A 24,602-nucleotide genomic window follows, 5' to 3' on the forward strand; every position below is an offset into this window, starting at 1 on the left:
ATTGTTTTCCCATATGATCCAGCAATTTCACTCTGGGTATAGACACGAAGAATTGAAAGCAGAGTCTCAAACAGATATCTGCACACCCATGTTCATAACAGCATTATTCACGATAGCCAAAAGGTGGAGACAATCAAAATGTCCACTGATGGATGAAAGGGTAAACAAAATGTGATCTATCCACACATATAATAGAATGTTATTCCGCCTTATAAAGGAAGGAAATTCTGACACGTGCTATAGCATGGATGAACCTTGAAGACATACTAAGTGAAACAAGCCAGACACAAAAGACAAATATTGTGTGATTCCATGATTCTATGTACCTATGAGGAACCTGTATGAATAGGCAAATTCATAGAGACAGGAAGTAGAATGGTGGTTCCCAAGGGCAGGGGGAGGGACAATGGGGAGTTGGTTGATGGGGACAGAGTTTCAGTTTGGGAAGATGACAAGAGTTCTGGAGATGGATGGTGGTGACGGCTACACAACAATGTGGATGTACTTAATGTCACAGAATATTACACTTGAAAACGGTTAAAATGATAAATTTTATGATATGTATATTTTACCACAATAAAAAAAGACTCCCAATCTTTTGGAGATACATACTAAAATGTGTTGCTGATGAAATGATACGATCTCTGAGATTTGTTTCCAATAAGGCAGGAAGTGGTAAGAGTAGGTTATTGGGTGAGGACTGGACACGAGATGAAAACTGTTGAAGCTGAATGATGGGTCCATGGGGCTTTCTAATTCTATTTTCTCTATTTTTGTGCATGTTTAAAGTTGCATGAGGAAAAAAAAAAAGGACAATAAATGTAAGACAATAAACCACAGTGACAAAGGAGATGAGGCCAGCCTCAGTTTCCCCACTGTCCCTGAGTCAAGCAGCCTGTGTGCCCATCCCCAGCTGCAGCGCCACAGCAGCTCAAGGAGGGAGAGCCCATGCCCATGGGACAGAGCAGGGAAGTCCTCCCAGAGGAGGCATTTGAGCTGCCGGAGGATATGGATAGGATCCTTCACCCCTTAAGTGACAGTGGGGTGGGAGGTTCCTCCAGGCAAAGGCGGTGGCTTGGGTGTTGCTTGGTTAACCCTGTGTTTGCCTGTCCCAGCAAAACCAGCAACATCCGATAGGCCTGCTCAGCCAGGTCTCGGCCCTGCCCAGCTGCTGAACCAGTCTCAGAGCCTCGGCCCTCAACCCTTCCCTCCCCTCTTCCTTCTGAAGCCATCTTCCTGTCACCAGACCTGGTGTAACCAAAGGTAGGGACTTGGTCCATGCTGGGGAGAAAAGTTTCAGCAGAGCAGTGGGGATGGAAGCCAAGCTGTGACGGGCTGACGTCAGAGGTGCGTGGCAGCCTGGTGAGTGGATGTTGGTGCCCGATGTGCTGGCAGAGTCGGGCCAGGACTTTAAGGAAGGAGAGTTCCTGGGTTCCTTGATGGACACCTGGCTTCTGCTCTGAAGGTCATTTGCATTGTGACTTGACTGTATCGCATCTCTCTGCAACTCCGCCCAGATGAGCTCCAAGGCCTCCAGCTCCATGGCCTCCAGCTCCAAGGCCTCCAGCTCCATGGCCTCCAGCTCCAAGGCCTCCAGCTCCATGCCTATATGACTTGATTCCCTGTCCAGGGGGAAGAAAATCCCTAAAAGCATTATTAAGACTGTTTTACACCCCAAATCCAAGTGAAAACAGAAAAAAACGAAGCAAGTCTGGCAGGCAGGGGCCTGACGTGGGTATGGGTCATATCCGAGGGTGGTGTCCTCCGGGGAAGGGCAGGGTCTGGCTTTCTTCACCCTGCGGGCACGCGACTTGCACATGCTTAAGGGAGTAGAGCAGAGCTTTATCTCCAGCTCCGCTTTTGCTCTCATTTTGCCCCTGGCATTTTACCTTGACCTCCTAGGTGGCACAATTTAGGGAGGTGATGGAGTGTGGGTCCCTGGGCTCCAGGTAACTTCAGGGTGATGACAGAAGGTGCTCACTGCCTCTGGCAAGTTCCTGAGTCATGCAGATCCTCGAGTTCCTGAGTCACGTAGAATCTCATTCACTCAGCCCCCGTCCACAACACCATGGTTAGCTGGTCCCCGAGGACTTTCCTTATTTGTCTTACTCATCCGGAGGACTGAAATTGCACCATGAGATTCCCCCTGGGGCAATGTACCTGGCAAAGTAATCATCCCCAGGAACACCTATCTCAGCCCCAGCTCACGGCAAACTCCGTTTCCAGGTTCACACAGGGGCCTCTGCCCAAACCGTGCCTGGACCCTTTGCTCCCTCAGGCAGTAGTTGGCATTGCAGTGACAGTAAGGGCTGTCCATGCACTGAAAGAATCTCCACCTTGTTGACTTGTTTAATCACTTGGAAAGCAAAGTCTGAGAAGCTGCAGATTCACAGCTGTGCCTCCCTCCGTTTGTTCAAACCAGATGAAGTCCTGGCCCGTTGCACAGGCCAGGGTGGCTGCCAGGCACCTGGCATGGGTCACAATGGCCTCATTCTGGAGCTGACCCTTTCATGCTTGAATGAGATCCTAAAGAAGTTTGTCTCCAGACTTCTCTTTCCGGAACTCTCTCTTCCAGCCCTGTGGCTTCCACCCCCACCAAGCTGATACCCACTCCTTTCATGCCAACCTCCTGGACAAAGGCAAACTCAGCCAACTTTATTGTGCACTTACTATGTGCTAAATGTGTCACATATATTTTCATTAATCTTTACAACGCCTTATGAAGGATGCCCTCTCATCGCCCCAGTTTACGGAGGTGGAAACTGAGGCACATCGATATGAAAGGAGTTGCCCAAGGCAGTAAGTTGCAGAGCCTGTATTTGAATCCCAGACATCTGACTGAAGAATTGGAAGTCGCTGAGCCATTCCCCCTCACCCATTTAGGTCAAGTTCCTTTTTGCAGTGAACCACTTAAGTCTGCTCTCCCTTCAACATTCCATGGCGTCAGAAAAATGTCCTCTGCTTGCCTTAGGGTGAGGTTCAGTTACAAGTGACTGGAAGTCCACATCACAGAAGCTTCAAAATACAAACTTTATTTCTCTCTTGTGTGGCAATCCAGGTATATGTCCAGAGCTGCCATGCCACTCCACAGTGCAGGCTCCTGTCTCTGTTTGCTCAGCTGTATGTGGCTCGGGTGCACCTGGAGAGCACAGGTATGCTGAGGTGTGGGGTGTGTGCGTCTCGGCCAAACACCGTTATTATTGGAGGATCTCATCAATAAAAGTAATGGCTCCATTTGATTTTACTCTGCCTGTCTGTTCACTTGGGAAGGACCCCCTCCCCCCCAGCCTTGACCACATGCTTTACAACTTGACTCAGTCCAGCTGCCGGGCGCTCTAAGTTGTGTGCACAGCACCCTGGTAGTTCCTTGCTTCTCCCTTGGACTGGATTTTGTGCTTCCTGTATCCAGAGGCAGATAAATCATGAAGCTATGGAAGCTCAAATGTCACTGTGCAGCCCCTTCCAAGGGCATGTGCTCACCTGGTCATAAGTTCCTTGTAAAGTTTGCAAACGCACTTTATTTCAACTGCAAAAGAAAGTTCTCCCCTCCATCACACTTCCCCTTAGGCAATGCAGCATTTGAGTGGTTGTGGGCATTTGGCGATCTGACCTCGGGGATGGTGAATGGGAGATACACTTGATTGGAATTCAGTGGGCTATATTTACAGTCAACATTCGTTTAGTAGTAGCTTCCAGCAATGCCCCTCCCACCCACTGGGCTGACTCACCAGCTGTGATGACCAGAAGGCGCAAGGCCAGAGGTGGTATCACATTTGGAGCATGTGTACAGAGCCCAACACCCGAAGTACGTGGGCAGTGGAGGAGGAGCGATCAAGTTGGACATGGAGAGAGCCAGAAGCTAGTCCGTGGACAACTCTTCTCAATCATGAAAACTAAAATTTTAAGCAGAACATTCAGTTCTCATTATGCCTTATAAAAAATGAAGGGGTTTTCTTCTGTCAGAAATAAAGGGGTAATGAGGCATGTAAATTATAAATGTACCATACTGTTTTGTTCTTTGTATTTAATAGGAATCACACAAATAGAACTTATAAGAATTCCTGCATTTGTAGGGCACAACACTGTAGTGTTTCTATGAACAGTGAGTATTTGTGTGGATTCACATGTTTTATGCGTCTAAATGAGTCAAAACTGCATCTTAGCTTATCTGATGCATCTTGTCATGATGAAGTCTGACAGTTCCAGAAGAAACAGCAAATGCATCAACGAGGTAAAATGATCTGAAGAAATGAACTTATGTGGCAAGCAAGTTACCAGCAAGTTAATAGTAAGAATATAATGGTATTTTTCTGGATTTGTGACATTTTTTTTCAAATTTATAATCTATGTGATTTGTTTCCTCATTCTAAATAAATAATCGTTTTTTCACATTTCTATTTGTAACTCTGTATTCTTTTTCTTAAGGTGATTAAGTTTATCCCCACAAAACTGTATCCACTCCTCTCTGTGTTTCATGCATTTCTTGTTTTAATGAAACACATACTCCAGTATTTGCCTAAGAAAAACTGTGTGAGAGTTTGTTGTTTGGGGTTTTTCTGTTTTTTTCGTTTTAGGTGTTGGATGTCTTAAAGTGCCCCTTTTCTACCTTCTCACTTAATTGATAGATTGGATGGGTATAGAATTCTAAGTTGGAAGTTATTTTCCTTCAGAATTTTGAAGGTATTGCTTCATTGTCTTCCAGCTTCCACTGTTGCTGTTGAGAAATCCAAAGCCATTTTGATTTTTGTTCCTTTGCATGAGACCCATTTCTTGCCTCTGGAAGTTTACAGAATCCTCTCTTTGTTCATAGCTTTCTGAAATTTCACTGTGATGTGCCTTGATGTGAACCTATTTTATCCATCGTGCTGACACTCCATGAGTCTTTAAATGTGGAAACTGATGTTATTCAGGCCTGGGGAAATTCTTGAATTCTATCATTGAGAATGTCTTCTGTTTCTTCTGCTCTCTCTTTCTAGAAAACCCATCTCCTGAATTGAGCCTCCAATTTCCTTTACATTTCTCTCCTATTTTTATCTATTTGGGAGATATTCCAACTCTTCTTCTTTTAAATATCTACTACGATTTTTTAAAGTTTCCCAAAAACTCTTTTGTGGGTCCCTGAATATTCATTTTTTATAACATGCTTTTCTTGCTTCACAGATGCAGTGTTGTCGGCTATCTAAGGAAGTTAATGAATGTTTTGGTTTGATTTCTTTTCCTTATATAGTCTCTTTCCTCATTGCTTTTTTCCGTTTGGTTAGTTGGTTGATTTTGACTCTATCATGTTAGACACTTTGCTCAGATGTCTTGAAATCCTGATTGTCTGGTCATGTTTTAAAGTAAGAGATTAAAAATTGGTGGGGCTTATCAACTGGGAGCTTTATGGTAGGGCTCTAGTTAGCCTGTTGGTGGGGATTAATGTGTGTATTTTTTAAGTCTTGCCTCTTGGGCTGGTCAGATTACCCAGAATACTCTTTTCATCTCCAGTATGGATGGTAAAGCCCTCTCTGGTGCATTCTGGGAGGCAAGTAGGGGCCAGGGGTCTGCGAACCTTAGCATTTAGAATGCATATGCTCCCTTTCTCTACCTATTTTTCAGAATGTTTCCTAGGTTTTCCTCAGCCCAAATCCCTCAGTTTTAACTCTCTAGAAAACAACACTTGAGACTTCTGCTGGGATGAAGGAGGGAGCAGTTGCCCAGCCACAGGGAATGGAGGACAGTTTCCAGGAATCTCACTGTCATACTTCTCAGACAGCTTTCTCCCTGGCTTCGTTTTAGCCCCTCCCTCACCCTCTTAACCCAGAATACTTTGTGCTGCTAGTTCCTGAGTTGTTTTTTGATGTTGTTGTTATTGTTTCTGTTAGTTTAGTTTTGTTTTTTAAAGAATCCCACTGTATAAATCATGTTATTTCTCTATTTCCCCCACTACTGACTTAGGGTTCTGCTGTCTCCAGGCTCCTAAGTCAATTACCACTTATGCATCTGCTTTCCAGCTTCCAAGAAGATTTTGCTGTTGTTTTCTCTCTTTTCTCCCCATCTTTGTAGGCTTATGCCTTTTCTTTCTTTCTTTTTAAATCCCTGTCTTGTAGCTTTTGTAGGGTTTCTGGAGGGGTCAAAATCACATGGAACAGTCTGTTCCTAAACTCACCCTTTAATAGTATAACATCACCATCAAGCCGAGGGAAGCCCCCTTGAGCAACTTGAGAAAACTGAGTAATTAGTTCTTTTAACTCGCTTTAGCCTGAAGTGTCCCAATATGTTCCTTCATTGTTTACTGCAATAAAATGTTACTTATATTAGACAAAACAAAAAACAGCAAAAAAAAAACCTCACCCTTTAATCTGTCTTTCTTTCCCTCTAGCAACAGACTGTAGCTGCCTGAATTTTTTTCTAGTTCAGAAATAATCTTTTAAAATTGACTCCTTCCATTCAGCCATATTTGTAAAGACAAACCATTCCCACACCTTGGCAAAGCTTGCTCACACTCCACTCCAGGAACCAAGACATCTTGACTTCAACTATGTATAATAGTTAGGTTGTCATGCAAAGGATACTGAGATGCCTCCCTTTTTTTTTTTTTTTTAATCTCTTTCTCTTTGCTGCCATTGTCTGGGACCATCACTAATCCTTCACATCTGAGAATTATTGACTCTTGAGTCATTTACAGAAAGTTAATTTCACTATCCCAGGGAGGCCAGTTAAGTAAACTTTGGAGAAATGAAATAACTTGTTCACTAGGTTTAAAGTTGTCAAGCAATATTTCTAATATTTTCAATTCAACACTGTTACTCTATATCATTATTTTTATTATGATTATCGTTATTATTATGTGTGGGAAACAATGGTGTTATGAATGCTAGCATCTGCTGGGGTATAGATGCCTGCTTAGAATTAGAAAAAAACAAAATCTGCTTTCACTCTCCTTCAGCACAAACATTTTTAAAGGATGTTAGATTTATTCAAGATTTCTTTCTCTTGATGAATTTTCCTTCGATTCTGTGGGCGAGCCTCCCCACTTTTCTCATCCTTTTCCTTCTCTAGGATGGAGTTCCCTCATCTATCTGCCTGATGAGGAAAGTGGACTATGAGATACACTCTGAGGTCCCCTCAGTTCACAATCCAGTCCCTTCCATAGGTCAAGGCTGGGTAGCGTCATGTCCCACACAGTTTGGACATCTCTGCCTCCTCATGGACTGTGGGCTTCCTGAGGGCAGTTTGCTTTATTCTCATCATTGAAGACACAGAGAAGGAAGGAGGTGAAGTTCCTAAGAAATGATGTATCACCTTGTTCAATGAGAGTAGGGATAGCCTGAAGAGGCTCAGTTTCCCCAAGAATTAAACAGAAGTTGGGGGTGGATTATAGACTGATGCTCTTGCACATGATCTGGTTCCTGTGTCCGTCCTCCCAGGTTGTTCTGGTGACTCTGGCCCAGCTTCTGGCTGCCCCCAGGCACAGGTAGCCCCAGGGAGTCCATGGAGTCATTTTGGAAGAATAATGGTCTGCTAGCTGAGAGTCCCCAACCATCCGCTGCCGCTTCCTGTGGCCCTGCGACCCTGGACTTGGTGTGTAGCCTACAGAACCGAAAGAGAACCCACAGAAGCCAGAGACAGGAGGTACCCCTGCAGGTGGGAGGAGGGAAAGGAGCCCTGTGCCAATGATTTTTTTACTGCCCAACTACTGGCTTAAATGCCCACCGTCCACACCACACGGAGTACTCCACTCACAACTCAAGAAAGGGCCCTTTGTGGACCTGTTTGGGTTTCTTCTCTTGGCCCTTTCCAATCTCGTGCATTTATTCACTCACTCATTCGTTTGTCCTTCATAAATTTAACAAAGCCGTTCCATCTGTGGAAAACCCTTCCTGTCTTGTCAAATCCTGCCTCTAAATTACTCACTGGCCTGGAGACCCGGGGCAGGTTGCGTAACTCGGCAAGTCTGTTTCAGCCGTAATGTGGAAGGGTTGCTGTGAGCATTAGAAATGCTGCAGATGGAGCGCCTGGAGGAGGCTGCCGGCTCCTAGTCCTGCAAAGAGCAGCTATGGCACCGGCTTTAAAACCCAGTGAGCCTCCACCCAGGTCAGGTAGCAGAAGAAAGAGAACAGAGGAGGAAGCCAGAGCTTGGGTGATCTACAAAAATTCCCTGCAAAATGGGGAGCACTTTGGCCTTCTTCTTCAGGACCGCGAAGGGAAGGCAGACTGGCTTCCGCCAAGCAGGACCTTCACGCCTTCAGACAAAAAGACCTGATCACTCTCGGCCTTTAGAGGGAGGTAAAGCCCGGGAAGGTGGGGACAAGTCCCAGCATCCCGGGCGGGAAAGGCGGGTGCTGAAGCAGGAAGGGGAGGAGGGAAGAGGGGAGGGGAAAGGTCCCGCCAGCTCCAGTTCCCTTGGCACAGGTGAGCGAGTCGGGGCGGGGCGCCGCGCAGCCGGTTCCAGGCTCGGGCGCCCACGATCGCCGCTCCAAACCACCGGCCACAGTCGCTTTCCCCACCACGACCGAGGATCCTCGGAGCCATGGCCGGCCTGAACTGCGGGGTTACACTCGCACTGCTGGGGGGCCTGTTGCTGGGCGCCGCGCTCCTGCCACGCCGAGCGGGTGAGTGCGGGTCTACGAGCGCGCGCGGCGCCGAGTGGCCGAATGGCCGGCTAGCCTGCGTCAGGCGGGGAGGGGACGAAGGTGCGCCGGGCGAGGAGGGTGCAGAGTAGGAGCGGGGACAGCCCCGTCGGGATGCACAGATGGCGCGGGGTTCCCGGTACTTCCCGGCCTCGGGGCGCGCCGCGTCGGGCATGGTGGCGGTGCCCTCCTGGATTCCGAGCGACCTCGACCTGGGCGCAGGCCGGGGCACGTGGGAATGTCCCCGAGCCAGGAGACCCGCAGTCGAGAGAATGAGCCCGACGCCGACCCAGAAAAAGAAAAGAGCGCGCGGAAGGGGAGCCTCCGGACGCCCGAGGTGGCGCGCCGCGCGCTCCGGGTCTTTACCTGCATGACTGTGGGCTCCGGGCAGGCTGGGCGTGGGAGGGAACTTTGCTCTCTGGCCCACCCTCTACCTCCTCGCCTGGGCCAGGGAGAAGGTGCGAGGAAAGTTTGCGCCTCAGTATCCCATCGCATCGCCTCTTCTGTCCGCACGCTCCATTCTCGCGCCCCTGAAATCAAGAGCATGAATAGAAGAGGAAAGCGCCGAGGCCCCCCCATGCCCCTGCCCCTCGCACCTGGTGTAGTGAACTTTGACGCACAAGGGGGCCGGTAGAGCCCGGCGTCCCTGAGATATGTGTGAATTTCGAGCTGTTCCCGTTGGAGGAGGGACCACCGCATCCCAGCTGTCTGTGTTTCTGAGTGGGGGGCGCAAGGAGGTGCCCCGTGGGTGCTGGAAGTATCAAGACAGTAAATAACCTGGTTACTTGTCAGAACTTGAGGCCTGTCCTGAGACTAGCACAGGTTTGGTGTTTTGTAAAGAGCTATCCAGGAAGCGGTTTGGGTCTTCGATTATTACCCTTTGCTGAATCTAAGGGGGCGTTTGTGTTTGACAGGTCGGTAAATTAGGGTACATTAAATTAAGGAATAAAACTGAGCGGGTGAGGTGAACTTGGGCCTTTCGGTAACTGCCATCATAAATCCGAGACAGGAACGCTTCCTGGTTTCTTTCTCCTACAGCATCAGGTGACATACTTACTGCTGCCAAGTACATAGAACATTGTAAGATGGTGTCGTGCGGGAGACCCTGCTCCTGGGGCTCTGTCCCCACAGATGGCCTTTAAAATATTGCGTGCATATTTACTGTAATTTAAGACTGAGTTTTCAAGATTTCCTTTGAAGAAAAATGTAAGTTTAAGAATAAAGAGTAATTTAATGAGTGAAAATGTGTGTGAGAAAAATGTGTGATCAAAGCATTACTAATGACAAGGATAGCCTGTCCTGAACTGGCTTCTGTTACCGGCTGATTTCTCCCTGTGGCCTGGAAAGGCAGGCATTTGGTCTCCAGTAGCTCCAGTGGAGTCCCTTCCAGGAATTTCTTGACTGTGGGAGCCATATCTCATGGTTCCGTGTATAAATACAAGGAAGCCTAAAAATTTTCCCATTTCCCATTCTTAGCTCCCGTCTGTGGTCTCAGGAACTGGCCCGGTGAGGCTACATTGCCAGACTTAACTGAGGGATATGGCTTTGTGATTGGAGCATTCACCTAGTCCCTCTGCTTTGTTGAGGTCTTGGGGTTGGCCCCCATGGGGGCCTTTGAGAAGTTACTGGTGTCGGTCCTCAAAGGGTGGAGAAAGCCAGAGTGAAAATGAAGTTGGCCTCACGGCAGAGCTGAAGAGTAAAGGAAAGTTTGTGTCTTGGTGTGGTGCATTTGTGTGAGTTTGCTATTCTTACCAGCTCCCCCACTTCCAAGAGTGACGGACTGGTTACGTTGGAATCATAGCCTTATTAAAACCTCAACTTGGTGGCTTTCCAAGAACCACTCAGATACCAAAATCAGGGTCAGTGACCCCACTCTTGCTGCCATTGCTTTGTGCCAGAAATGTGAGCAGACATCAAGTGAAGTGTTTGCTCACCCTGAGTGTGTGTTCGTCATTCTTCAAATATTGAGGAGCTGCTGGCTATTGTCTGGAATGTGTAACTGGCAGGACTGATGAGTCCCACCCTCCCCCTCACCCCCACAGGTTTGCATGACTTGGAGTCAGAGGGTTCACCTCAGATGCTGCCCTTTCGTCTTTGATGACTGTACCTTGCCCCCCTCACACATACACAACCTTTCTAGGGGTTCTCCCAGGCTTCATTGTGGGGGAAGGAAGTTGAAAACAGTAATTAAAATATTTTAAGTAATATTAATATATAGTTGTTGTAGAAAAATTGGCAATAAATATGAGTATAATCAAAAGGGGGAAAAATCATCTGTGAGCAAACCATCATGGTCATTTTGGTGCACAGTCTCAGTGTGTGTGTGTGTAAAATGAAAAATGAGACCATGCCCTTATCCAGTCCCCTGTTGTTGGACAATTAGGTTGCTTTCCATTTTTCCTATTAAAAATAGAACATGTCCAACAATAGGAGACTGCTTATATCAATTTTGATAGGTCTGTTCAGTGAAAAGACATTAAAAAGTATGTAGCACAGGTTTCATAACGACTTGAAATGATGTTGCCTTTGTGTCAAGGTTATAAAATAGTATAAGCTGGATTGTCCCATTTTGATATATCTGAGAGTGTGTTCTTGCGGTTGTATTGTTCTGCGCATTCCCAACTATTTTGTCCAGCTAAAATTCTGGAAGTAGAATTGCTGGGATGAAGAACAGAGAAAATGTTAGGGCGTTTACATATTTCCACGCTGTCCTGTGGAGAGCTTGTCCTGTTGTTCTGGTGTATATTCGGGCCAACAGTGTGAATGCCTGTTTTCTACACTCTCCCAGGCTGTCATCATTGTTGTTTCACTAGCATCTATGGAAGAAGCATTTACCTCCCTCTAGTTCACAAATGTGTTCATGGATATTCAAGAATCTTAGGAGCATCCCAGCTAGATGGTACTGATAGTCCCCAGTGTTTATTTTGCCAAAAGAAAATAGAACTGAGTCCTTTGGCTTATAACACAAGCCTCACTTGTGATTTTGCCCGGCAGTGCTGACCTGGTTTTGAACAGGGGGAGTGGGCAGTGTGCAGGGTTTGCTGATCAGAATGGCCTGATTGAGGTCAAGGTGGGTGGATGCTGTGGGGAATGAAAAGACCCCTGACGTGGGAGACGGCTAAGGCTCTCTACCTGGGTGATAAGAAAAATTCACACCCTTTAATTATCATTCTAAATTATAAAAATTATCCCACAATCAAATTATTTCAGACCACTTCCTACAACCTTGTAATTAGCCCATCACCTTCTCCTGGGCAGCTGGCAACATTCTAGACAACTAGGCAAGGAGAGCCAAGTTCCCTTCCTCACCTTCTTTGTAGCCTTGGGTTTGTATCCAGTACATCCGTTTTTAAAATTACTCACTCCCAGTTGTCACAGCTAACACATAGCGAGCATCTGCTCTGTGCCAGGCACTCTTCTATTTTACAGAAGACATCACTTCTGGATTGCCAAACCACTTATAGGGTTCTTCACGAACAGTTGATTTATGTGGAGTAACATACTGCACCTTTTTCGCTGATATTCCCGGCACCTCCACTTGGTCCTGTCACTCTACCTATTATATTGGAAATGTAAGTCACAACTTTCTTCCCATCATTTTGTTTAAAACGTTGCATTGAGGGGCCAGCTGGGTGGCCCAGGTGGTTGGAGTGCCGTGCTCCTAATGCCGAGGTCACCGGTTCGATTCCGACATGGGCCAGTAAGCTCTGCCGTCTACAGTTAAGATTGTGAACAACAGCTCTCCCTGGAGCTGGGCTGCTGTGAGCAGTGGAGGTTGGCGTGAGTGGCTGGCAACCATCGTGGGCTGCTGTGTGCTGACTGCCTCAGCCCCGGGGTGTGCAAGGCTCATAATACCAGCATGGGCCAGGGAGCTGTGTCCCGCACAACTAGACTGAGAAACAACGGCTTCAACCAGAGTGGGGGTGAGGGAGGGAGAAGGGGGGGGAAATGTTGCATTGTGTTCAGAGAGATAAATATACATGTTTCCTAAATAGATATAGGCCAAAAATAACTTTGGTGGATGAAACCGTTAAGTTCTGCAGTGTTTGCATAATAAAAACTAAGGTTTTTTTTTTACTGAGAAAATGTAAACCAAGGAGGTGATCTTGCGTAGTAGACCTGCTAGTCATTTAGCTCTCCATCCTCCAGCAAGTACTCTTAGTACCTCCCTGTATAGAGAGACACAGAGAGGTGAAGTAATTTGCCCAGGGTTACCCAGCTGGTGTGTAGTGATGCTGAGGTGGCAGCCCAGGGAGCCCGACCCCAGTGCATGTGCTGTGCCTCTGTGCCAGGTGGGCATTTGCTAGTCTTAGAGGCAGTGTCTGCACTCCAGACGTTTTCTTTCATTTAAAAATAAAAATCAGTACTTACTGAGTACTGTGTTCATATTTGTTCTAGGGATGCAGATGTGCTTTTAAATATTCAGACAATTTAAAAACTGTATTTCAAAAAATAATTACCTGTACATGGCAACAAAACTTCAAATAGTACAAAATGATGTGTAGGAAAAGGTATGTCCCCTTCCATCTCTGACCCCGGGCCTCTTCCCAGAGGCAGCCACGGTTTCTTGTGCATTGTTCCTGAGCAATTCTATGCATGTAGACGTTTATAAATATATCACCTTCTCTACACAAGCAGGCTCATATAGTGTACAGTATAGGATGTCCCCATATGCTTCTTGGTTTTTTTCATTTGTCAATCCATCTTGGTGCTCACTCCGTATCAGAACATAAGGAGTTGTCACTTTCTTTTTGACAGCTGCGTAATCTCTGTTGCGGTGGGAATGTCAGGTTATATTTAAGCAGCCCCTTACTGATCGCTTGTTTTCAGTCTTTTGTTACTATAAGTACAGCCTCAGTGACCATCTTTGCCGTTGACTTTGTTGGGTGTATGGACAAGTTTCGATGTAGGTGGAACTCCTGGAGGAGGAATTCCTGGGTAAAAGGGTTTGTGCAGAAAGTGCCAAAGAAAAATGGAGGAAAGTGAGTCACAGGTGAAGCAACTTGCCCCAGGTCCCAGCTAATAAGTGGTGGTGCTGTGAGTCTGGGCAGTCTCGTTTCAGAGTGCAGGCTCTTAACCCTACACTGCGGTTCACTGCGCCCTTTCATCTTTCCATTTGAAACTAACCCTAAGCTTTAGGTGAGGGAAGTGTTTTGGTTTTCCTTTCAAATGTTTACTTTTGGTCAGGTGATCAGAATGTGATGTATCAAGAAGACTGAAGACAGGCGTGGGTTCTGGTAGTTTCTCGTGTTTTATGTTGATGAGTAATTTGTTCTTACTGACTTTTTACATTTATGAATCGAATAGTTAAGGTGTCACACACTTTAAGCTGCGGTAACACATCCACCCAAATGTGTGTGATGACTCAAAAGCAATAGATGGTTATTTCTTGCTCATATAAGATCCCAAACAGGGTATCTCCTCCGAGCAGGGATCTGGGCACCCAGCCTCCTGCCACTTTCTGGCTCCACCAGCGTCACCAGGTGGCTTCTGTGTTCACTCACATCCATGCATTCCATGTTCATCTCTGCCTTACCCAGCACCTGGGGTTTTCACTGCATAGAACAAGCTCGTAAGTCTCTGCTGGTCTCTGTACACGCGTGTCCTTGAAGGAGTGGGTGGGGATGTAGTGGGTTTGCAGGAATTCCACCCCATTCCCAGCAACTTTCAAGGGCATCCACAAATGATGGAGAACTGCTTGTGAACCAGTGAAAGAAGCAGGGTATGAAGTAGTGTGTGTGTACAGTGTGACTCTATAGTCATGTTATCCTGCTGTCTTTCTGTCTATATCTCGCGTGAGGTTAGGATAAAAGCCTGGAAGGAAGTAGTTCACCCTGGATATACTGGTGTCACGGTGTGGCTCTGCAGAGACCTCCCGTGTGAAGGACAGTTTGTTGGGAGCACTATTATCATGACAGGGACTGTGCACTGTCCTGCGTGCTCTCCCATTATAACCATGTCGCTCCACGTATATCAACTCCATTGGTTTGGTTTGGTTTTCTCTAAACAGTAACACTGAACTGGTGATAGAATACAGCACAAAATCAGAATTTGCTTCACAGACATTTCACTTCACAAACTTTTATGAAATGTAAAGTTCTTTCTTCAATGATTGCACTTAAAAAAGAATCTGCACATATCAGTTCTCTCCTGAGTGGAGCCCAAGCCAAGGGCACCACTGAAAGCTTTGTTGGTCTGACCTTGCCGGGGAGGGGCTGTCCTCTTGGACCTGCCATCCATTATGCCAGAAGGAACTGCAGCTTGACTACGAGGCCATTAAATGCCTCATTTCTGAGTGTGAACATCTTTAAATAATACATTTGCAAATGGCTTGGGAAAAAACAAGTTAAAACTGTTCCACAAGCACAGATGGTATAACTTCAAGTTTTAAATGAAGTGCAAATACTCCCTACCCTCCATGACAGAGATCAAAGTATTCTGGGTGAAATGTGTCATTTCTGCAGAAAGGTTGGAGGTGCCAATCTGCTGCCTTTATCTGGGACGATAAATGACAGGCTCCAGAAATGAGTTTTATCATGTTTCTGCTTCCAAAGATCACGCGGAGTTTGTCAGGCTGTTGTCTTTGTTTTGGGGGCGGCCCAGTTGGCCATGCGTGATGTCACATGACACTTGGAGCCATGAGGAGGCTTCTGCAACAAGTGTGTGGTCAGCTGGGAGCTGGGCTAGGATGGTGTCTGTCCAGACATGTGCCAGATTCATTCAGATACTGGTCTGTTAGTGGTCTGCTGGCAGGAGCATCGTGCTATTTCAAATAAGGATGTTTGGCTGCAACAATATTTACTCTGAGAACAATTCACAGGTGTTTGTGAGGGGTCCCAGGACATCACAGAGGATGGAGAGGTGGTGAGAGGAAGCCCCTGAGTTGGAAGGGTTCAGGGCATCTCCTGGACCCAGACAGACACTCGACTCCTGTGCAGTGGCATGCCAGCCACGGAGGAGAGGCCACAAGCTTGCTGCTGCTCCCCCTGGAAGTCTATACTACTCCTATGCTGGAGGCTCAGGTGGCCTGGGACACTGTCTCAGGAGGACTCAGCCAGTGGCGGTGGGCCGTCCTCACAGCTGACCTCCCTGCTGACAAGTGTCACTGGAGTTTGGCTTTGAAGCATCTCTGAGCACAGACCCAGCATCTCTCAGTCACTGTTGGCTTCTAGGTTCTTGCTCACCACTGCGTTTCTCATTTCCTCAGACCGCGCATCCCAAAGGGCTCAGATGCCTGACTGGAAACTGATGGAGGGAGAGGGACAAAGAAATGGGAGGACTTCAGCCAGAGATCTCACGGGGCTCACAGTTACCTGCCGGCTTTTTTGAAACAACCTCATTCAGACAAGCTGCGGGGTTGGACAAAGCTTGGTTCAAATCCTGACTCCACCACTTGCTAACTAGGTGATGTGGGCAAGTTACTTAGCCTGACTAAGACTCAGTGTCCTTAGGGATGGCTTCACCCGGCGGGCAGCTGGAAGTCTGAAGGAAATAAGGTCTGTAAATCACTCAGCACAGTGTCAGGCCCGGAACAGTTTCCTCAGTTAATGGGAGTTGTTCTTAACCTTTGAGTTTTTGAGTCGGGTCTGAGAAGAACATTGAGATTTTCAACAGCTGAAAATCAGAACCAGTCTGCCAGGCCAGAGTCTGTGTGACCAGGTTGCTTTTGGGAGCCGGGAGGTTGTTTTCAGGTTTCTGCTACTAGACACTGAACTTCCGTTGCTATAACAGCGCCGTTGCCTTTGGACGCTGATGAGGACATCTGGGGGAAGTGCCTACAAGTGTAGCTGCTAGATTGAAAACTGCAAGAAATGTTCTCAGTGACTCTGGAACGAGCTTTTAAAAATTGTTTGCAAGTCTGTGTTGTACACCTGAAATGAATATAATATTGTGTGTCAGTGGTAATTGAAAAACTAAAAAAAATAATTTTAAAAAATCGTTTGCGCAGGAGCTCGTACACACACACACACACACACACACACACACACACACACACTTCCTGTTAGCCAGGGAACTAACCAGACCAGTTTTACGTAACTTACATGTCATGCCCAACTGCACGGGAGAAACGAATGAAAACGCCCCCATGGGCTTTGGGGATTACAGCAACCCTTGTAAGCGGGTGTCATAAACCGATATGAGGCTGGAGTGTGCCAGGCTGTGAAACCAGAACTGGATCTTTCTGTGGAGCCTGGCAGGGTTCCTGCCTTTAATCCCACTGAAAGATAGAGAAGGATTGCCCAACTGGCCTGAAAGTTGCTGAGTCTTATCTGGCACTCCAGCCTTGGGCTAAATCTGTCAGGAGCAAGTTCTCAATGTTGTCAGAAAAATGGAAGACATTTTTCAAATTGTAAACAGCGCTGAGGTTGGAAGCCCACCACAACCCAGTGAACCCTTGAAATAGCATCTTCCAGCCTCCTTGGCCTCTGCCTCTGTGGGAATACAATCCAAGTCCCAGCCAGGAACCTGGGACTCAGGGAACGGTGTGTCCCACTGGCACTTTGAAACTCTAGATAAGCATCTGCTGCTCCTTGCCCTGGCAGCTGGAGACTGGAAACAACCCAAATGTTGTTAGAAGCCTGGGTAAATAAATTATGGTCCATCCAAACAGTGGGAGGCTGTGCAAACTTTTTTTTTAAATGGGGTAGCTTCTCAGTATACTGATGTGGAGTGACCCCCAAGATATATTATGGTGAGGAAAACACCAGGTTCACAATAGTGAGTATGATGTGCTACCTTTTGGCAAAATGAAATGAAAAAGTAAAATAGGGGTGTCATATAGATTACAGGTACATCTTCATAGATTACCTGTGGAAGGACACATGAGAAACTCCCATCTGTGGTTGCCTCTGGCAACACCACCAGATTCAAGGTAAGACAAATATGTTTTACTGGCCGTCTCATTTTTTTTCACTTTGTGCTTCATGTATTATTTATGTAAATGTACAATGTATTTTTCCGCTTTATTGAGGTATAACGTTCCTGCCATAAAATCGCACCAATCTCCATTGCACTATCGGGTGAGCAATCTCAAGCGCGTGGCATGACGTTTCCATCACCCCGCAGACTTCCTCCAGACCCCTTTGCAGTCAATCCCTGCCCCTTGGCCCTTGGCAACAAGTGATTTGCCTTTTAGCACCACAGTTTTGCCTTAAAAATAATTTTAAATTAAAAAAAAAAAAATCAAATCCAGGTATGAGTATAGCAATCAATCAATAGTTTTGTTGTGTTAAAAAAACAAATTTCTTGAATGTAGATCCTAGCTTCAAAAAAGTTTACAGTTGCTTCCTGCAAGAATTTGGTTCTGCAGGAGGGGAGCAGAAGCACTAAGTCACTAGGAATCAAGGAACTAAGGACCAAAGCTGCCTTCTCCACTGGAGCAACTTTTCCTGAAGAGCAACTTACTGTATTTTTAAACCTCTGTCCACTTTTAGGGCCTAGCACTGAGTGGGCCGAACGAATTTGATTTTGGCCTAGAATATCGTGAAATTATCTAGCCCAATGCTGTCATTTGGTAATGAATTCCATTCATTTCACAGATAGTGGAGGTCTCCTGTGCTAGATGGTGGACATACAGAGCTTTCCAGGGGCTCACTTCCCAGAAGGGAACCAAGCATGTGAACTGGGGGATACAAATGGGTGGTTTGGAGGCCTTGACCCCATTCTGCTTGATGTGTTTTGAAAAAAGAATACAAAGTGTTTAGTAGAGCATGCACCCTCTGAGTCAACAAAGGCCCTTCTCACTATGTTAGCTTTGCTCGTTTATATGACCTGCCTGGGCCCTTGAAAGCATTTGAGTTTGTGACACTGTACAGTGTGGTAAGTGCAGCACAAGACATGTGTATAAGAACTGCAGCAAAGGCTGGGGATGGAGACTCGCTTCTGTAGGCAGGACAAGAGGAGGAGGACAAGATGGTCTCCTGCTGTCTGAGGGCTGTGAGACGTCATAACAAAACCTTGAGATGGGCCCTGGAGCACAAGTGGGACTCTGTCGTTCATTACCAATCATCCTACAGGCTGTTTTGTTTTGATATCTATGAAAAGACAACTTGCTAAGTGATCCGCCAGCTGGAAAAATGGAATTAAGTGTACTTCTTTAGTGTATGATTTATAACTGGAGACCAGCTATTGGAGCAAAGCAGAGTGTAGTAAAATGAGGATTCAATGCCTCGTTACTCTGGACTTTCTAGTTGAGGTTTGTTCCAGCCTCCTCTTTCTTCCTTGGCAATATAGTACTTAGTATTAGAAACAACTCCTACTGGGAGAAAGAAATGTGGTTCCTGAAAACGAAAGTACTCTGAACCACAATCTCTCTCTCTTTCAGGAATAACCATCTACTTTTTTCCTTCCAACTGCCAACACAATGTGCTTTGGGACCAGGCTTCTCAAAACCCCCTGTCTCCGCATTCTTGGTCCCTCAACTTAGTTTTTACCTCCCTGAATTTTTGGCATAATTATGTTAAGATCCCTGGCTAGTTCCAACACTGGTACTGTCCGGGTGCCAATAATGCCCATCCTAGTTGAGATAACTTTATTCATGATGGCCAAACACCAATGATGTCCATTCTCGTTCATTTCACACCTTCCATGTCAATACCTTCCATAGCAGCCATCCTTATGGACATAACACCTTTCATAATGATTGTCCTTGTTGAATAATTTCTTCCATATATGGCCCTTCTCATTGATATGACACCTGTAATTTTGTTGACATAACACCTTCCATAAGAACCATCCTCTGATGTAACATGTTCCATAATGGGCCTCCTCATTGACCACCTAGGGGCCATCCTGGTTCCATTGGGTGAGAAAAGCATGTTCCCCTAAGTGACCAAGAGGTTGGGCCTTTGCAGTTAAGAAAGAGGTAGACCTAAGACTCCCCCCAATACCAGTTTCACCCTCTTTCAGCTGACACTTGCTGGAGGCTGATGTCCCAGATGGCCACTTCCTCTCACATCCTAGCGGCAGTAGGAGGATGCTGCAGTCTGTTCTTCCACTTGCCCCAACGATGGGGCAGGACTAGGTCAGCTAGTGGTCATCCTCCAGACAATGGTAAAGGCAGAGTGTAGATTGCTGCCAATGTATCAGGAGTAAAGGTAGGGAAGGAGGTGGTAGAGATGCAGAGAGGATGGGCAGATGCCATCCCTAGTTGTCCGGGACCTGTCAGTCATGAGGAAGAGTTGGAGTAGGGGCGCTGAGGGGGAAGATTCCAGGTCAGTGGAGAGGTTCATTATAGGCAGTCTTGTTTGGGATGACTGGCTTCCTTCCTACCTACGGAACATTTTCTGTGATCACAGGAACCTCTGTTTGAGGGCAAAGGGTGGGGTGGTTATTCAGAGCGGGTATTGGGAAAACACCCACACTTCTCTCTGTGTTGGTGGTGTTGAGTGAATGGTACATGCTGAAAGAAGTCTCTTTGACATCTGCCTCTCCTTAGCCAGGATTGGGATGAATACTTGGACCCGGGCTGCCTAGCAGCCTGTGACATTGAGGGTGGCCATCTTAAAGTAGCAGCCAATGCGTGGGCTTGGGAGTCAGGGGGTCCTGGGTTTGAATCTCAGCTGTGTGCCTTCCCAGTTGTGAATTTGAAAGTTTACCTAAAGGAAATGTATAGAAAGTAGCTGGCACATGGCAAATGCGGAACAATTGGGGGCTGGTAAGTTATCGCCATCATTCCTAGATGCTGCCTCCCACCAGCCTTCAGTCTCCGCCAGCCCCCACAGCCTCACACTTCTGTGCTTTTTGGGTTTTGAGGCCAGGTTTCCACTGGATCTCACCCTGATTTCTGGTTTTCACCTGAGCTGCCTACACGGCTAGGTGAAGTGACCAGCCATGAGCTCTTCTGGCCACAGCGTCACCTTCTCCCTGACCCATTCACACACCTCTCTCCCTGTCACCTTCCAGAATATGGACGCTAAAGTTTTATAGTAAATACAATGTTTTTAGACATCCTCATTGATGGACATTTCCATAAAGGCTGTCTACTTGGCATTACCCTTTCCATAATGGTAACTCAGCTCAGAGGGGGAGACCTGCTGTCAGACACAGTACCTTACACTTGTCTAAACCCTTTTTGTTGAGCAGCTCAGCAGGTCCTGCCTGGTACCCCATCTAGTTACAAGTTCCATATTCATTTTCTGTTGCTGCTTAACAAATTGTCACAAACTAGGGACTTAAAACAACACCCATTAATTAGCTCACCATTCTATAGGTCTAAAGTCCAGCTAGGCGTGGATGGGTTCTTTGCTCAATCTCTCACAAGGCTCAAATCAAGATGTTGGCCAGCCTGCGTTCTTATCTAGAGCTTGGAGTCCTCTTCTGAGCTCCCATGGTTGTAGCAGAATTTAATTCCTTGTGGCTGTAGTCTGAGGTCCCCCTTTCCTTGCTGGCAGACAGCCAAGGCAGCTCTGAGCAATTAGAGGCCACTCACATTCCCTGCCACATGGCCCTTTCCAACTGCAAAACCAGTACAGCGAGTCTCACTCATCTTGAATCCTTTTCAGACTTCAAATCTCTTTCTCCAGGAATGGCTCAGTCTCTTTTAAGGACTCATCTGATTGGGCCAGCCCCACCAGTATAAATAAAGTCAACTGGGCCACACAGCATAACACAAGCGATGTGCAATCGTATTCAGAGTCCCTCCCATGCTCAAAGGCCTGGGTCACTGGGGTCATCTTAGGATTCTGCAGGCCACAGGGTTCAGAGGTTTTGGGAGCTTTGTTCCCTCTGTGGGGATGGTAAGGATCTGGCCGTCACAGATCCGTTCTCTGTGCTCTACACATATGATCTCTTCCCAGTACTTGAAGTCCCACACAGTTCATGTATTTGGCCTGATCTTGCAGGTGAGAAACCTGTGGTTTAGAGAGGTAAGGTAGGTGGCGTGTCTAAGGTGGCCCAGCCAAGCATGGGCCCAACCAATGACTGAAATGACCCTGCTCATGAAACAGGGAGTGTTTCTCACATCAGGTTGAGTGATGGAGGGCAGTGCTCGAATGGCCCCCAGAACAGGTCTCTGTCTTGCTAGAACCTTCTCTGCACCCCTCCCCATTCCCTCATAAGTGGATTTTCAAAGCTGCAGACTGAACTAAATCCAAGGTGGGAGTTTTAATAATGAAGCATTTCCCTGCCACCCCACCCCACCCCCGACCTCCGACTCTCACATTGTCCTTTGAGGGATGATGAATAATAAGGTAGAAATTGGCTGATAGACGCATCTGGAAAAGCCCGTTCTAAATTAACTTATTTTTAGTTTAAGCAGCTCATGGCTGATGTTCAGACAAGTAGGAAGGTTTTCCTTTATATTGCTCTCAATCACCAAAGAATGCAATCCTGCCTGTCAGGACGTTTCTCGAGGTGCCGTGTTGCCCCGAAAATAAGACCTAGCCGGACAATCAGCTCTAATGCGTCTTTTGGAGCAAAAATTCATATAAGACCCGGTCTTATATTATATTATGTTAGATACGTTGTCCGGCTAGGTCTTATTTTCGGGGAAACACAGTAGCTATGTGCGCCTGTCCCCAAGCTGGAACCCATTGTTCAATCTGTAGCCACGAATGGAAAGTAAAGTTCTCTGAGCGCTGGTGGCCAGCAGGCTGAGTGACCTTCTGGCAGATTTTCACTTTTCAGGGAAAGGCTCCGGTTTATTTTTCATAATCTTTTGAATTTTCTAGTTATTGACATCATTTTTGGCTTAAAGAAAAATTCCTCCCCCTTCTCAAGCAAAGCGATTATTATGTATCGGCATGACTTGAAGCCTGTGTAGTTTTGCTCAATTTTTGGTCATTATTCAAATCAGTGGTTAACAATGCTCAGGTTTAAAAGTGAAGCACACCTACGTTACACACCTACATTATGCTCCACGTAGCATAATAAGTAATAATAAATGAGACACAAACAGGCAAATACTGTATGATTCCTCTTGTACGATGAGGTTTCCAGAAGCCATCAGATTCCTAGAGGCAGAAAGTGGAACAGTGGTGCTGGGGAAAAGGGAATGGGGAGTTAGGGTTCGTGGGTACAGAGCTTTAGTTTGGGAAGATGAAAACGTTATGGAGATGGATGGTGGTGATGATTGTACAACAATGTGAATGGACTCAATGAACTGTACACTTAAAACTGGTTACCGTGGTAAAGGTTATGTTATGTATACTTTACCACAATAAAAAAAATGGGGAAGAAATGTTTGCAGGCTTATTTGTGAGAAGTAGAATGATGAGTGCACTGTTTCTGTTTTTTATTTATTTTTCACCCTCCCCGTCCTTACACACAAAAGTGACGCATACCTCCCAATTCCAGTGCTTGCTTTGTAAACGTCCTAGTGTATTTGACTCAAACCCTGTGCTTGGAGGAAGTCTTGTCACACCCCAGGGCCCCTCCTTTCATGAGGCCCGGGGACATGGGCCTCCTGCCCCAGCATCACTGCACGCAGGGTTCAGACCACAGGTGAGGACCGTTTCATCAGAAGCCAACAGCCTCTTCTCCTCCATCTTCAGAGTTGTGCAAACAAACAGTTTGTCTTAGCGGAACTGTGGGCTCTGCAGGACCTTGTACCCTAAGAGCAGAGACTGAATCGTTTGTCAGGAGACCCCATGGCCAGCACTTTGCAGGCACAGACGGGGACTTGGGAGGGTTTGGTGTGTACATAGAGGGACAGAGGAAGGGTTGAGCGTCTTATTAGAGAAAGTTTCAAATAGCCACAGTTTTCCTGAATTTTAAAATTGTTTTATTGAGTCCAGTAAGTACACGGATCTTAAGTGTACAGCTTGATAAATTTTACATATGTAGATACATATATATATACACAAATATTCTTGTGTGTGTATCATTCCAGCACCCCTTCCTAGTTCATACCTGCCCCCCCCAGAGGTTCTCTTATACAAGCAATAAATAGGGTTTTGTCTTCTTGAACTTGATATTAATAGAATCATACAACATGTCGTTTTTTGTGTGTGGATTCTTGTTTAACCATCTCCCTGCTAACTTTTATCAGGAAACCTTAAACAACTATTAAATCTCTGGTGGCAAGGTGGGACCATTGGATTGAAGTCCTCTAGAGTGGGAACACTAAAGAAATTGGAAATTCAGTAACTTCTAAACATTTAGTAGGTGGGCCACCATCTGTGCATGTCCCTGAGCCTGTATACCCGATGGGTTTTCTAATCTGACCCTGTGACTCGTCCCCATCCGTCCCTGTGATCCTCAGTGACTTTCATGGTTGTCATGACACACACCTCAAAGTCTGACAAAATGGAGCTTTTTAACATTTCATAAAATATTAATATGATTTAAATTGGCCCTGTGGCATTTTAGCATATCATGAATTATTTACAGTGGTCATAAACTGACTTATATTTGTTAATTTTGCAATTCCCCTGTTGCAAGTCTGTTTTTATGCAGCTTTCTCTCCCTCTGTGGTTCTCTTTGAAATCATCCATCCACACAGCACAGTTCCATTCGATCTGGAGTTAAAGTTCGTGTCTCGGGTTGGCAAGAAGCCTTAAAGTGGCCACAGTCCCTGAAGGATTTATACCTAGATGTGTCCATTTGCTCCCGACTGACCCCGGCAGAGCCTACAGCCTAGTCGTGGGTCTCTAACCTACGTACATCTCTAACGTGGCGTGTGTCTGTCATCCTAGAAGGGAAGATACAACAGTCGCGTTTGGGTGGCTCCCTGCAAACCCTTCACTTCTTCAGAAAAACAATTCCCAGCACAAGCCCTGCAGGCAGTTGTTCACCAGTGTCCCCTGTGGAGGGTAGTTCAGTTACTTTAGAAAAATAAAGAACTTGCATCGCTGCATCTAGACTTCTTTCCTAAGGAATTTTGGGATCGAGGGTGGGAGTGGAATAGGTGGACACAACAGTCTCGTTGTGATAAACGGTTCCAACAAGTCGGGTTGACTAGGAGTGCACACAAGTTCCTTTTAACGTTGTTCTTTGAACTTGATTTGACTGTCCTCTATGATTGTTCTAAGAGCTATGGAAATAGTAAAC

General features: G+C 46.3%; 1 protein-coding gene across 3 annotated transcripts in view; it reads left to right on the forward strand.

Annotated features, from left to right (window-relative positions):
• Positions 1-8,050: 8,050 nt before the first annotated feature.
• CDCP1 (CUB domain containing protein 1) overlaps positions 8,051-24,602 on the forward strand; it is a 49,656-nt gene continuing 33,104 nt past the window's right edge. For 2 of the 3 annotated variants that reach the window (XM_074312512.1, XM_074312513.1), the window contains exon 1: positions 8,051-8,268. In XM_074312512.1, the coding sequence (XP_074168613.1) occupies positions 8,148-8,268 (121 nt within the window). In that variant the 5' untranslated portion in view covers positions 8,051-8,147. Of the gene's footprint in view, positions 8,269-8,391; positions 8,595-24,602 lie in introns of those variants that run through there. The other variant, XM_019723716.2, reaches the window with a different exon arrangement.

Source organism: Rhinolophus sinicus, linkage group LG10, assembly GCF_036562045.2.
Source record: "Rhinolophus sinicus isolate RSC01 linkage group LG10, ASM3656204v1, whole genome shotgun sequence".
Lineage (NCBI taxonomy): Eukaryota > Metazoa > Chordata > Mammalia > Chiroptera > Rhinolophidae > Rhinolophus > Rhinolophus sinicus.